General features: G+C 41.5%; 1 protein-coding gene across 2 annotated transcripts in view; it reads right to left on the reverse strand.

Annotated features, from left to right (window-relative positions):
- Nucleotides 1-6: 6 nt before the first annotated feature.
- LOC116844729 overlaps nucleotides 7-16,349 on the reverse strand; it is a 605,932-nt gene continuing 589,589 nt past the window's right edge. For both annotated transcript variants that reach the window (XM_032816654.1, XM_032816653.1), the window contains 7 exons: nucleotides 8,749-8,961; nucleotides 6,823-8,469; nucleotides 5,381-5,629; nucleotides 3,787-4,242; nucleotides 2,883-3,158; nucleotides 2,044-2,310; nucleotides 7-1,616 (listed from right to left, as the gene is read on the reverse strand). In XM_032816654.1, the coding sequence (XP_032672545.1) occupies nucleotides 1,426-1,616; nucleotides 2,044-2,310; nucleotides 2,883-3,158; nucleotides 3,787-4,242; nucleotides 5,381-5,629; nucleotides 6,823-8,469; nucleotides 8,749-8,961 (3,299 nt within the window). In that variant the 3' untranslated portion in view covers nucleotides 7-1,425. The remainder of the gene's footprint in view (nucleotides 1,617-2,043; nucleotides 2,311-2,882; nucleotides 3,159-3,786; nucleotides 4,243-5,380; nucleotides 5,630-6,822; nucleotides 8,470-8,748; nucleotides 8,962-16,349) is intronic.

Genomic DNA, 16,349 nt, shown 5'->3' on the forward strand with positions numbered 1-16,349 from the left:
CACACACACACACACTTTCTCATTCTCTCGCTCTCTCTCATTCTACGCTTTCTTCCTTTCGCTTTCACGCTCCCTCATCGGAACGACTCGCGTCTCTCTAGGTGAGTTACAGAGCCCTACGAAGTGCGGTAACTGCTGATAACGATTAAAGCTACGATAATACCATGAATTAACGTGCGTGCATTAGATACATTACGTACGGCGCGTTTCGTTAATCAATTGTTAATCGTATAAAAGATCTTTCCCTTCATTCTTTTGGCAGTGCGTTGCTCGCTCGCTCGCGGCAAACTGTTCTCCCCGTTTCGTCCCCCTCGTCTAGTTTCCCCTTCACACCGAAGCTCGAATTTCTCATAAACAAATTTGCATCTACCTCTAATATCCTAACTTCCATCGAGTCATTTCCAACGGTAATCCAGGATCAATGGACACCGTTCGTCGATCTTTCGTCTGGATTACAGCTCTAGCGATAACATGGATAGAGAAGGAAAATTTCATCAACCGTGGCTAACTGTGCCACTGAAATTGTAGCCGACCTTGATTGTGTCGATGAATAATCGACACTCTCTACGAACGAACGATCCGCAATCATTCATGATCTGCTTTCTCGATATTCACTAGACTGTCTTTCAGTCCGCGGTCGATTGTTACTCCCTTCGCTCGACGGTCACGAATATCGACGCGCGTCGTATTGTTTCTAAATTGAGACGAATATCTCTCTACACCACGACGGCTTCGTCGGTTCGTTTTGTTCGTCGCTGTTCCCACTGAATACGCAGTATTCGGCCGGTCGGCCGGCAGTCTTAACACCCCCTCGAAAATCTCTCTTATAGCTTACTTAATGGCATCAGTCAGACGATGACATAGTGATTTAAACGACTCTCTGACGAATAATAGACGTAAAGAACAAAGCACCAACTCTCTCTCTTTCTTTCATGTCGAACCATTAATGCTGATATAAACGCGACGTGAAACCGTGTCGCTGTGTATTTAACAATCGCAATAATTGCCTAACATCACCGTCCTACATCCTGAGAAACATCGTTGAGACTGAAGCGATCGCAATATTCTCTAACACGAATACACCTTTTTACCGATATAAACTCTTATAACTTCGATAAGACACGTGCGTGTGCGTGTACGTGTGCGATACTTCGGTGAAAATCTTTTACCTTAGGCTCTTATATATTCCTCGTTTAATCTTGCCAGTACCGTTTAGGCTTAACAATTAGTGACGACGTACGATGACGATGACGATACCACAATATCATTAACAACTACTGGACGGAGTCGAGCGACATCGACGCCATTCCCCGTTAATTTACTCGCTCGGCGACCTCGCTCGTCTCGTTTCAACGATTAAATTCGTAGGTGGGTGGGCGGGTTCGGTGATCAACACGCGGTCGTGCGTGCTGATCTGAGTCTACGTTAGGTGGTATTTATTTCGGTCGACGTCACGGCATGCCGCGCGTACTGTTGCTGAGGACAGGAATCAAAGCAGGTGACCAGGAGAACGTGGCTCTTACAGGCCTCCACCCTTTTTTGCAGGATGCACGTCTCGACCGTCAGAGCTTCTAAGAATGACGGATCCCGCCAGTCCATACTGTCCTCCACGTGCACTGTTCCAAACAAACACAACGAAACGTGTTCGTAAGTGCGTATCATTAACTGCAGTTTGCTGCGCAGGCAATTGCCTGTTGTTAATAGATGCAACGACACAAATAAATTAAATCCTTGGTGAATTCTGCATCGTACCGTAATATTGTGATAAGCAGGATAAAGCGAACAGTACGGAAGATTATGTATGATGAAAATAACGATTGGCACCTTCATTCACTAGAGAATTATTCCAATGAAAACAACGAGAAACAAAATTACTTTATTCACACACATGTTAACACAACACTTCAAACGAAATATTCTCTTCAATTTTATTCGAAAGTAGAGTGACAAAATTTAGCAAAGGAAGGGATCAAATTATTGGCACGCATAACTCGCAACTATTCGGGTCTACCGCGGTACCTATCGCGAAAGAACGAAACTTACAATCGTAACTCCAGCGAGTGTCGGGCACCATGAGGCGCCTTTTAGCGTCGCGCAGTTCCAGCCTAAGAAGGCGCTGGCGCAGGCGAAGGCTGTGTATCCTGGACATCGTGCCACGTGGATCCGAGCGCAGCCGTGCGCGCCTGTCCAGGATGTCCACGTCCTCGCCTGTGTACGCGAGTATCCCCGCCACCGCGGGCGGCCCCGGCTGGGCCCGGCAGTGGGCCCGCGACCGCCGTGGCCCGTACCCTGCCGCCCGCCGTTCCACCGCTGAAACACCCGCACAACGTCGAAGTTAGAACTCCCAGCGCGCCACCTGAGGAGAATCACCGTACGGCGGGGTCGTTTTAGAGGGCCTGCGTATTCTTTCTAGGAATGCGAAGGATCTGAGCAATGTTTTCGTGCTTTGGACACTTGGCTCAGCTAAGACGGCACTTTTGCATTGGCACTATCGAGCAAGTTGAGAGAGAGAGAGAGAGAGAGAGAGGGAGAGAAAGAGAGAGAAGAAGGTAGAATAGATTAGTTCAACTACAGTGGGATAAATAACGATTGTTACGAGAAAGTTCTCATGCGAAGCGAACTGGAATAATCGACTAATTGTAACGATAGCGTGTACGGAAGAGCGGAGGGATTTTTCAGATTATTTCCTGCGTTCTACTCTTAATGGAAGCAATTTCTTCAGATGCTACAGCGATTCCAATTCCGGAAAAATAAGACAATTTACTTTAGATGTCTATGACATTATTAGCAGAAGTAAGCAATTTTGTTATCTCTCTAGCTAGGAAAAGATATCAATCGCACGCTTTTGCGCACAATCGTAAGCTGAGATGTTTGATGTTTACCTTGATGTTCCTGCAATGCGCCAGTTTGTCGGGACGAGTCGCTGGCAATGCTACTCGTCTCGCTGTCTCTGACGACACTGTCGTAACCGGAACTCTCCGCGCGATGTCTCGACAGCGTGGCCGGCGACAATTTGGCTGCGCGCGGAGTCGAGTCCGCGCCGGAATCGGAGCCTTCCTTGTTCAGGCCGAAAGAAGAACCAAGACTGAGTATCTTGCGTTGCATTCGTCCTGAGGATTGCGCCGGAGACGGCATGGGCAATTGCAAGGATCCTGCGCCTGGAATATAAAACGTTGAACAAATATTGTATATCATCACTTTTTACATCAAAACAAAGCTCGACAGTGCTACGATGATAAATTTGTTAATTCATTCACGAGTGAAGATTTATCGAAACGTGCAATTTCCAACTTTTTGCTATCTCTAAATGTCGCGAAGCATTTGAAAATCGTGCATGGATAAAATTTTATAGTAAATATTGCCATAGAATTTTTTAATCGAGAAACACTTGAAATTCTGATTTAATTTGTTATTTTTCCATTTTATAGACACTATTTATGATTTAAGAACTTAAAGACTATATTAATAATTGTCACTTGAAACTTATTTCATGTAAGATATTCAAATTTTTATTCAGAGTTAGATCCAAAGTTTTTAGTTGAGTTATATGATTATATGTGACATTATATCTGTAATCGTGATTCAACTGAAAAACTTTCATCTAACTTTCAACTAAAACCGGAGTATCTCATTTGAAAGGAATCAAGTAATAACTATAAGTGTACTATTAAAAAAATTACTAAAAATGGAATTATTATTCTATTCTCTGTACATGAAAAAAAAACTAATGTTCTCTCCATGCACATAAGCGGCTTTTGGATTTGATGCCACTAGATCAAAACCAACCTTGAATTTTCAAATCTTCCTCGATGTCGGACTTTCCCGTGACCGTTCTCTCGGATCTCTCAGCGGCAGTGAACAGCTTCTTCGCCTCTATGTATTCCTCCTCGGGATCCGAGCCGGACGCTCCGTTTCCGGGTATCCTCTCGATCTCCTCCTTGAGATTGGGGTTCGAAGCACCATCTGGATGCCTCAGACTGGAGATGTTGCAGTCGCCCAACTTGCCGCAGTACCTTCTGGGACTGGCAAGGTGGGCGACACTGCTGGGATACCAATAAGATGCCGTGGCCGGCCTGGACATACTCTGACGACAATTATCGCAGATCTTCTCCTGATCGGACTTGCCGGCTATGTACGCGGGTTCACTGTAGATGCTTCCGTGATTGCTCGCGTTGTCGTTGAATAACACATCCGAAAGGGACAAGGACTGACACCGAGACGGCGGACGGAAGACGGTCGCTGCTGGAATTTGTCCTGCGTTAATGTCATACTGGATGTAGAAGACGCATGTAATGTGTTGTGCCTTAATCAAAATTTACGAATCGTTCGATCTTATGTCCCTAATTATTTAATTCCTAATTATTTAGTAGATCGCGAATGACAAAGGAGGAGTGTTAATAAGGCTGTTTTTCTGCCGAATCTTTCGCAAACTATATTGATATGATCGTTTAAGCTAGTTAATATGATAGTTAAAGTATTTCAGAACAAATAATTTTTCTCTGATCATGCAATGCTTTATCGCCAGAGGAGGCACTCATTATATTTAATTCGTATCAGATAATTCAAGAATTCTACGGTTTCTTTTTTAATTTGCAATTATTGTGTACCCTTATGTTAAGTCCTATATACTTTGCTCTGCATATCTAGTATTTAGTACCTTAATAGAACTTGCGGCAAAAGGAGAAAATGAGGGTTAATGTAGAACAATGTAAAAGAAATAAAAGTATATATTATAACTAGGTTTTTCTCTATACGATATGTAAAAATAAGCATCTTACGTGTTAAAAATGTGCCCTGACTGTTTTTATTTCTTCTTCATAAACATACGACAAGCGCAATATTTACAGGTTGAAAAAACCCGAGAAATTCTTAGATTATCTGACATGAGTTAGACGCGATGAATGCCTCTTCTGACGATAAAGCACTGCATGGTCAAAGAAGTTTATTTGTTTTCAAATACTTGAAGTACCAGATCCCAACATAGTTTTCAAAAGATTTGGTATCAAAACGACCTTATTGACACTTTGTTTTCTTGGAATGCCGTAAAATTCTTCGATACTTTAGCTTTCGAGAATCTACAAGACCACAACGCCATGAGGTAAACGTGTGCTTCAAAAGTACTATCGTTCATCGAAATTCGAGAGTGAGTTGAAATTTCGCGGAAAATCCTCTCAACGTACGCGACACGTCGGTATCGGTATCGAGAGCGTCACGAGCAATGGATTACAGAACTCGCATATACAGTGCGACGTAATCCTGATGAGCTCACAAAAGGCAACGCCGAGAGGATTCGATGTCGCCGGCAGTAAATATAATCCTATACGCGCCTTTCTTTTTGCCCCGTATGACTGACCAGCCGCGACGGCTTGGCGAAACTTACATGGAGCGTCTCGCACGTTGACGGTGGAGGAATTCTCCCTCTGATAAGTCACGGAGTTGGAAACATTGGCGAGCGCGAGTTTGCTCTGGTAGAGCTCGTGGAGGCGGGCCAACTGGTCGAACTTGTGCCTGGTCTCCTGCTCCAGGAAGTCCTCGTGGTCGAAATACGGCCTCGGTAGAACTCCCGCGCCAATCGGCGGCGGATAGTGCGGTCTGTATCTCTCCGTGTCCGACATCACCGACATGGAGTCTGGAAATGATTTTTCTGTCTCATCCTTTTCGCCCGTCCGTTTATATCTCGCCGCGCAAGAAGCACGGCGGATAAAGATGACGGGGGAAATAGCGAAACTGGGCAGCTGTCCACTCTGGTTCGAGGAAAGGACGCAATGACATGTAGTAATTACATCGGCCTTTCTCTCTTCGAGGGAAGTGAATTATTGTTCTCCACCAGATGGCCTATTACGTGTCTCAAGGACCGAAAAGTCGAACTACGTGTTGATGTGGAGAATAGTTTGCGGGGAAGTTCGCTCTCGTCGAGCGCCCGCGATATTGAATAAGCTATCGCAATAAGACAGAGACTGAATGTACTTGAACATAGAAAAAAACGCTCATAAAAGTTGTTCTGCCACCTTGGCCGAAAACACTTATAATACTTCGTTATGAATTGAATTAGCATTCGCAAATTAAAAGAGGTCACAAATTTTCATTTTGAATTATAATAAATATATCGAAATATGTGATTCTACTATAATATATGATTTTAACCCAAATATTAGCTGTTTCTAGTTAGTAACTGAAGCCAGGGATTTTGGTTTTTAGTTAGTTTGGGTGAAATTTGCCTCGCTAGTAACCGAAGAGTAAAACAGTTTCTAACCTGTTACTAATTACTTTTTGACCAATTTCTAACCAATTCTTGACTAATTTCTAACCAAATTTTTTTTGTAAAATAATATTTCATAAAGTTTTTATTGTTCAACGTTATATTGTAAAATGTTATACTTTATTATTCAATAAATAACATAAAAATAACTTGAAACTTCTGTTTCAGAAGAAAATTTTTTTTACGTGGAAATTTATTTATTTTTAGAATATCCTATCCCCCTCCCCTTATATTTAATTGTTATCTTCTTTTGCCAAATTTTTAGACAGTTTTTTTATTGTACAGAAACTTTCTGGAATTTACTTATTATTTTTTCTTGTCTATATAGTTTTGACCAATAACTAACCGAGAAACACCTAATTCTATTAACACCTCCTCTAGTCAGTTTTTGAACAGTTACTGCCTAATAATCCTAAACAGTAAAATCAATTTTTGGTGACCAGTTTTTCCTGAAAAATTTGTTTACCCAAAGATAAAGTACATAAAGAAATTGACAAGTATTAAAAAATCGACGCACTATTTGAATAAAAAAAAAATATACATATAGACGTAGATTTACTCACCTGTGAAGGTGGACACCACGGTGAGATTTTCTTGGCTAAGGATCCTTAAAGGATGTTCCTCCTGGTCGCTCTCCGGCAAAGGATTCTCGCCCATGCAAAGCGCGATATCCTCTTCGGTTACTTGCAGACAAGAATCCTGCATGGGCACGGGTTCTAAATCCTCCACTTCGACGATTTCCAGGATCTCGTCTTCGGAGGACAGCGAGTGCCTGGAAGGCAGTACAATGTCTTTGTGTGATAGATTCAGACTCTCCATGGAGACTTCTCTGCTGACTCCGTTGCTGAGCGGCTCGATTAGCGGCAACGGTGGCGGTACGACGATCTCCTCGTCGTCGTCTTCGTCGTCTGGTAAATCGAGCTTCGCTTTTTCAACACTGTCGTCCATCACTGGACTGGCCGTTAGATCCAATCCCGAGTCCGTGTTGGATTTGACGTTAAGCAGATTCAACTTGGCGCTTAGCTTCTCAGTGATGTCCTCGATCTCGTTCGCCTTCAGGCTGTCGCTCTCCGCGGTGGACAACGACGTGTCGTCGTCGTCCATACCGCCGCAAGTCTTGAACGTCGTCAGTTCCTTGAACTGACCGGACGATTGGCCGGAGGACATTTTCGAGGATTCGACTCGCGATGCGACGTGCTTCGCCCTCTGTATCTGCGACGACTGATTCTCCACCCATTTCCTGATCATGCTCTTCTTGTGACTGTCCATGAATCCGTAGCCCGAAGACGCGTGCTGATGGGTGTGTAGCTGCAACGGAGGCGCGCCCGTCAGCTGCATCGGCCCGTCGATCCACGTCTCCCGCTTGTGATGAGGATCCTTCAGCATGTGTCTGGCCTCCGCGACTTTCGACTTCGAGATCCTTGGGCCGTCGATCCACTGCTCGTCGGAGCCGCCGCTAGGCGCCGCCACGGGGATTTTGCTGCCTGGCGAGTCGCATATTTTGGACGCCGAGGCGGTCTTCGACGAGGGATTCTTCCTAGCCGGACTGGCCTTCGGCGTGACACTGTGCGCCGGCGAGGTTTGCTTCGACGCGGTCTGCGTTAATGTCTTCACCGTCTTCGAAGACTTGTGCGCCGGGCTACGTTCCTCCGGGATCTTGCACGGTCTTTCGGCGGCGGAGCCGCGCAACACCCTCCCCATGGCGCAACGGTTGTCACCTGAATTCAAGCTAGGAATGTAAACAGGCGGATGTTCACCGTCGGTGGCGTCATCCGCGCTCGGCCCGACGTAGATCACCGTGTCGGCCGACAGGTCACTCGAACTCGGATCACATTCGCTGTTTTGCCTGGCCGCCTCCTCGCCGGAACTGCCGCCGCTCCCGGTGCCCTGCGTGCCGCCGCCGACGAACTTGATCTTTCGGCGTCGCATCCGGTGGATCCTCGAGGCCAGCTGAACGGTAGTCAATGTCTCGGTGTAGTGTTGGGCGTTGGGAGACACGTGGGCTATCATAGCCGCGTGGCAGGTCAACGAGCCTAGGCATTCCTTCAGAAGTTGCGTCAGCTTGTGTTCCTTGTACGGCAAGTGCTTCTGGCCGTTGAAGATCGCGAGGAGAATGTTGCCCAGACCCGAGAGGGGAATACCGCCCGAAGACTTGCCGCGATCCGAGTTTCCCAGGTCCATCAAGTGAAGCCGACTCCTACCACCGGCAACTGCACAGTCAAGAAGAGCGTTTTCATTGCCATAGAGAGAAAAGAACACGTTATAGTTTGAATTGCGAAACGGCGAAGAGAAGGAAGAATCTTTATTGCACCCTCGTTCCAGTCGCGACAAAAATTCAGGGAAAGTAGATTACACGTGTAATCAATGTTATGCGCAAGATGCCGCGGAATAATCTCTTTTTTTCCACGCTGTCCTCTGCAATTATCGGACGAAGAGCGAACACGGCCATTCAACAAGAACACAGGAGTTCGAGATAGGATTGCATTTACCTCCACCCTTGCCGGCGACGCTGTACTGGTACACGTGCAACGTGTAAAGCATATGCGCGTCGCCATCCTCCCGTTGACGGCCGGCGACCGCCGCGTCGAGGTAGAAAGCTGCACGTTCAGCTGTTGGCGCGCGAAGCTCGCTGTGCTGCTGCAACTGAAGGGTGCCAAACAGCGGGTCGTCTCTGAGATATACGGCCGGTGACTGTTCCGAGTCTGCGGAAAAAAAATACCTGCCGCTTTTACGTAACGTTCGTCTCGTGTTTATCTTAGTGTCTCGCGAAGTACGCCGCGCAGAAAATGCATGGAGATAACATGATATAATATTATTTCGCATCTGTTTCAGGCACGTCTTTATTCTTGCGGTGAAATTCTGCAAAGCTACGTAACAAATCAGCCTCACCAACATTTATTTAAGCTTAATGCTCACGGAACGTGATTTGTTTTTTTTTTGCGAGGAGCCATGCATGTCACTAAATTTGTTCTGTAGTGAGAAATTTGACTTTTGACGTACTACGTTCCAAGCTTGACAGTTAGTTTTTCCAGACACATTTAGTGTTATTTTCCAAGCAGATTCAATGTTATTTCTAACGTAATTATATTATATTTGACAATTTGCAAACCTTCGCAAAAATGTCACAAGTCAGTATATGACTGACGTCAGCTGACATTCGGTTTATCTGATTGGAAGAATCGTATTGGGAATCCTAGCAACACGCTTGGAAAATAACACCGAATATGTCTGGAAAAACTGACTGTCAAACTCGCAGTGAAATACGCCGAGAATCAAATTTCTCGCTACAGAACGAACTTAACAGCATGCATAGCTCCTCGCAAGAAAACAATTTCAAGTCACGTTCCATAATTATTGAGTTTTTTAAAGGGGTACTGAAGTTAAAAACTACCGATAGAATACTGATATTTTTCTGCAAAGTTTACGTCATATTGGTTGTACAGAATTACAAATGCTTTTACGCAACGAAAGTACGTGCAAAATAGGAGCATTGCTCAATATGTAACGAAAATAAAAAAATTTTAATGTAAAATCTCAAGAGCTGTCAGTTGGCGTAATATTTGCCTAATCCAAAAGTTTCGAAAGTGTGAATGCTCCAAACAGGAAAATCTTGAAGAACATTGCTGTACCTTCGCATCTGAATTCAGAAACTTAAGAATATCGGAAAAGTTTGGAGAAAGACTTCTACACATGCATAGTTAGGTTTTCCGCTGAATATGGTAAAACAAAGCAACATACATAAATTCTGTATGTATAAGAAATACGAAAAGAATTGTGTTAGTGACAATCGTCTCTGCATTAACATTGTTCGAGTTCGTCATTGTTCGACTTCAGCACTCCCTTACACTGTCCATCAATTCATTTACAATATGCGCGGAACACCAGGGTATTTTATGCACTTGTCGCGTGCATTTGTCCGCCTTCCTTCATCTTTCGTAATAATAACTTGACATAAAAGCAATTACTGCATGTCGTGCTCATAAAGAAATGATAAAATCCAGACTACCCTTCCTCCCCCAAACAGCTACATTCTGCGCGCGAAATTCTATCTCAAGCTCACATAAGCTCCCCAATATTCTCCGTTTATTCGATTCCATTATTTCGCGGAAAAATAATATCCGCCGGGCGAAAAGGATCGAGATGCAGGTGCGTACTACTACAGGGACCGTAAATCGGTCGAAGCGAGGGCTCGAGATATCCGCGGGACGCGTCGTCCTGAATTACGACGTCGATAAAACGTCGGAAGATACGTCGCAAGAGAGATACCTACGTTTCACTATCGTGCTTTATCACGCGTACCATACCATACACGCGCCTGTAGAACGGTCGCGGGTCTACCATACAATGCGAATAATCAACGTAATGCGAAACGTAGCTGTAAATAGTGATCAGCGTAAAAGGTCAATTACGAGGTTAGGAGGGGAATATAGGCGCGTGGATCAGGCGATCGGGTCAGGCGAACGCAATCTATGTATTGTTGCAGCTTTGTCGTGTAAATAAAGCAACTCGGTCGTAAAAGAGTGGACGAGGAAGGAAAGTGGTTAAGAGGATAGTTATCGGGATAGAGAATGCCAAAGAGGTCCTGGGGAAAACATTGCTGGCTATCAATTATTTCGTATTGAACACACCGTGGCAATAAACGTCGCGATTGCGTGAGCTTCGTTGCGAGATATCTAATGAAAATAAAGAAATCACTCGCAAAATGAAACGCGGCGATATGTCGCTCTAAGAGCAGAGCGGAAGGACTGAATCAAATTTGGCTTCACCTGAGTCGAAATTTTGATTCCACATTAACCTCGCAAATTCCATCAAATTTGGAGAACACTATTTAAGCTTTGTCCTACATTAGATGGTTATTTCGCATCATTTTTTCTATTTTGAATTGTCCTTTTTTAATAAAAGACCTATTTGTCTTTATTTTTAACTTTATATAAGCAATGTATTAATTATGACTTACTCTGTACTACTGATAGACTATCTCTAATAAGTAACTATTAAACAATTTAATAAATATTAGTGAGCAGATGTAATTGATGGATGAGTAAGATAACAAATTTCCCTTTTTCAAAATTTCCTCGTTATTTATTTATTTTTTTCATTATCGTTGGAAATGTATATTTATGAAATATACATCTCTGTACATCTGGAAATAAATATGATGCATCGTTGTCCTGCCACTTTCCTCTTGGCTCTTGGATGCAATATTCTGCTACCCGTTACATCATTATAGCACTATGGATATTAGCTTGTTGAACTGGCACTCGTGCAGATACAATGTGATCAAAAGAAACAAGTGTTAATTAACGCGATGTCACCGAGAATCCCATTAAATATTTCAAGTGACAACGAAATATTTTGCGTTAAATATAATATAATGCTTAGCGGCTACTAGCCTTGTTATATTAAATAGTTAATAAAATTAATTTTAAGCGGTTGTTAAATAATTAAAAAATAATAAAAATAATCTAAGAGAAAAAGTTCGAATATTAAATAATTCTTGAAGGAGCGTTTCTTCGAGTTTCTTCAACATGGAAAAACGCGGCAGTAAACAACCATCTACAGCATCAAAGTAAGCCAATAGCTGGTACATCTGAAGATTCTTCATTAACTCTTCAAGTTTGACAGAATTTGCAGCGTTAATGTAGAATCAAAATTTCGCGACTTGAGTAAACGTTCTCAGCAAAACCATCTTTAAGTTTCCACATGGATAAAACGGTAATAAGTTACGCGTTATAACATCAAAAGAGCGTAAAACAAACACTATATCTCGAGATTTTCCACCGACAAACTTGACAATATTTGCAAGCTTAACGTGAAATTTAAAATATTTGACTCAGGACATCTCAAGATTCTTCATTAATTCTTCAAATTTGATGGAATTTGTAGGACTGATGTAGGATGAAAATTTCAACTCAGGTAAATATGATCCTCTCGATACTCTTGCGTGCAAAAATTCGCCCATAGCCTAGAAGTAACGTCTCAAGACGCGATAACATGAAACAAAAGAGCGAGAAGCAGTCGCAAACGTCACGCATGTGTTGTATACACACATTCGAGTCGCTTTGCACGCAGGAATATTTGAAACCGTGTGCTCTCTCCGCAAGGTTGGATTGAAAACGCAAACTAAGGATTTCCTCGAGTCGTTGCACCGGAATCCGTAGCGATCTACGAGAATTCTCGTAAAAAGTTACGATAGCGAATTCATGCGGATTTTCGATCAAGGGACGTTCACGCTGTATGAGTGAGTACGAGAGTTACGGTTGAAAGCAAACGAAAAGACGGTCGCGCACATGTTCTCGGTAGGACTATTTCTTACAGTACAACGTAGCGGAGAGAGATTCCCTGAGGAGTCGTGGACAAGTTTTAAATCGAACTTCGAGTCAGAATGATGCAAAAATTCAAGCAATATCGACAACTAAATGCTAGTAGGAGAGAAGGTGCCAATGTAGAACAGGATAGTAAGTAAAACGATTTCTTAAACACAATGTTCTTTCTTAAATTTCTTAAATTTCTTAAATTTTTCAAAATTTAAACTGATTTCTTAAATAAAGATGCAACCTGTCGGATTAAACATCACCAACATAACTGGAATAAACATAATAAACATTAATCCTTTCAGTCACTGAAAGGGTTTGGCGTGATTGTTGTTTATAGTTAAAAGAAACTGATTTGATTTTTTCATATTAAAACTTTTCCCAAGGTAAGATTCAAAAAAGTTTTTTTCCTGTCTTAATCGGTAAATTTTAACATATTATTTATAGAGTATCGATTAGTAATAAGATTAAACTTCAAAATCGCAGAAAATTAGTAATTTGGTTAAGCTAATATTTTTTCTACTTTAAAATTTGTTAATTCGTTTAAATAATAGCGAACAACATGTTCTATATTATTATGTCTTATGTAATAGGTGTATAAGTAATGTTTTTATTTGCGACTTCTGTTTACAAGTCTAAAGGACTGCTACACAATTTGAACTATTGAGTTTTTTTTCTTCATTTTCATAAGAAAAAAATCTTTTTTTCATTTTATTTTATAGACATTTTTTATCTTATTTATTTAAATAATGGTTTTCATTCAAAGTAATTCAACAAAAAACAATTGTTTTAACATCAACAACTTAATAATAAAAAGTAAACTTCTTTTATATTTTCGTGCCTGTTTCATATTACCACTCCATTTGTCAATATTCCACTTTTTACACATGTTGAAAAAAATGTATTCTTCAACAATTCATTCTTTTTTCTAATAATTACAATACAAGAAGTATATTTGCTAATACCTCTGACAGTTATCGATGCAGTTATTGCATTTAATATTGAATTTTTTGGATAAAACAATAAAGTGGTCCATATTCCTACTTTCTCCCCTGCAAACTCGTAACTCATAAAGATTATCTTCAGCTGTAACTAAAAAGAAGAACGTAAAAATTGTTAAAAGCACGACGATTGATAATGCATTTCCTTTCATATCCGTGAGACGCGTTGGGTCCATAAAGGATCCGCACGTACGTGCTGCGAGAATTTAATTCGCGTAATGCCTTCTCTAATATCCAGCTTTGTCCGGGCGCGGCGCGCATGTTCGCGTCCAGCCAAAATGTCGCCGTCGCCCTCAACGACGTATCCGTGTATACTTTTATGCGGCCGCGTCTCTATGCACTCGGGATGCGCCACGTCTGATACGCTGGACGTCGTTCGCGTTTATACGGTGTTTGGATAACCCCACCCGTTCGTAAATTGCCAATTAGCCTTTTACTGCCAGGCGCTAGTTCGTCTCTCCAGCACGCGCCCCTACCTCGCACGACGTCGTAAAGGACGGACGCAAAGGAAGAACGTTAAAGGATAAGGGCGGGGCGCGACGACATATGCCGCAGTTTATTTCCGCTGGGCCGTCTGCGACTTTTCACATCTGTCCCGTTGCTAGAAACCTTTTACCGTTCTTTTATGCCGCGCCGGAGAAATGTTCGCGAAAGCCGCGCGAACGCGAGACCCGGACTCTCGTCGACTTATCGAGCGATTGATTTCGATTATCCGATCGTAATAGGATACTAATAGATAGATACTACGGTCTGTGCGCGCGCTTGTTCGCTGAGCAGTTGAGCATGCGATGAGGGAACAAGGAGCGCGCGAAAGCAGGAAGCGGGAGTATCCTTTAGACTTCCCAGAGCCCCCTTGATTTCCGTAATTTGCGAAGTACCGGAGAACCGACTTAACCGAGTAGATGTTCGATAATGAAATTCGACGAGGCGTATCCGACGAAAGTGAGAGATAGACAGATAGATAGATTGGGAGATAAAGAAGGAAGTTGGCGAAGGGAGAGAGAGAGAAGAATGGCGTCGGAATATTCGGATAGATCGATGCACGCGTGGCTGTTGTAGAAATTTAGTTAATTCCGCGGATCCTGTACACCAAAAGCCCTTAATAATGGAAGCGCGAAAATGAGCGATAGTGCGGCAGACTTCGGGACTTCGTAAGAATCCGAATTAAGGAAGGGCAGAAGGGTGTATTAATATTTATGAGACGAGAGAAGTGGTCCGATTAAGTCCGCGGTTTTACCGGCTTCCGCTCGTATTAAACCGCTGTTATGAAATAAGAAGAAAAGTCGATAATTGTTAAAATGGTACGTAATAATTTACAGTCACTAATATTGATATGATAAAAACAAATCTTATCAATCAATAAGTTGATATTTCGTTTATTTGATTCTTATATATATGTATGATATATATCTTTTGGACACTCTCATTTATCATACTGTTTTCTTTCTCGTTTGCTTACATTCTTGAAAAGTGTTAATAAAAAAAAATCTGTAAAAGATAATAAATATATTTTCAAGTCTGCAGAATACAATTATGTGCAGAAATGGTCCCAAATATTCACTCAAGTATTTCATTTTATTGTAAATATAAAGAGAGACGCGATGACAACGTGAATTTACATAAAAAAAAATTCGTCTAACTTCTTTGAAAATGAATTTAAAAAATTAATACTCTAGAATTGTCCTGTCAATTTCTGGAACCTTTAAGAAAAAGAAATATTACACGTTTTAATTTGTCAAAAAGTATAATTATTTGGGTACACGAAAATAGATAATTTTTTTCGTCAAGAGGCGAATAAAATCATTAATAGCTTCAAGATTTTGTAGTAGTAATTAATTATAATACGGATTTTATTAAAATTATTACAAAGATTGTTTATATCAAAAATCTTTTTTGTTCGTAGTTTGGCGGAACAGAAACATCATAATATAGCCGGAAATAAATAAGTTATTTACATGGATAATATTTTTTTATATATTATATTTAATATAAAAAACCGAAGTATAATAAAAAATCATTGTTATTTTACACTTTGACACTTTAATTTGATATAATAGATTCAGAAACGACTCCATAGAAGCTCTTTTGTTACACGACAGATAATTGGCAGATAAATATTGTTTAAACCTTATATTTCCATACCACAACTTTTTTTAGCGCATGAACCGAAAGTCCTCATTTCATTAGTTCGCATGTAATTCAAAATAAAAAATTAGATAGAGTCAAAAATTATCCTAATGTGCCGGATTATGATTAATAAATGGGTTACTCTTGATGAGATTAACTTCGCAAAAAATAATCTTAGCTTCTATAATTGTAAATTGATAGAAATTTATATTTCAAGATTAAAACAAAACAGTAACGAGAAATGTATCGATTTCCTCGGTATAATCTCATAATAAGATGATTACACGGGTAAACAGTAGTGTGTGTACCCACGCGCATGAATATGTAGCAGCGAGAACATAGAACGGTATTTCATCATTACACGATATTATACAGGACCTAATTTCATTATGCCGTATAAATTTGCCTATCATGTCTCTCTCTCTGCCGCGCGCACTCCCTGTTCCTATCCGTGAACCGACAACGTAAACGACTTCGAAACGAAGCTTTAAACTTCGCAACTCAAATTCGACGGCCGGAAATTCACGGCACACATAGACTTCCCTTGGCGGTAATAATAAGGACGGACCAGGCGACGTTATACGGATATACGCGTGGCATCGCGTATATATATATATATATATATATATATATATATATATATATATA

Source organism: Odontomachus brunneus, unplaced genomic scaffold (genome assembly GCF_010583005.1).
Source record: "Odontomachus brunneus isolate Ranch 3 - 2012 unplaced genomic scaffold, Obru_v1 Obru_scaffold_045, whole genome shotgun sequence".
Taxonomy (NCBI): Eukaryota; Metazoa; Arthropoda; class Insecta; order Hymenoptera; family Formicidae; genus Odontomachus; species Odontomachus brunneus.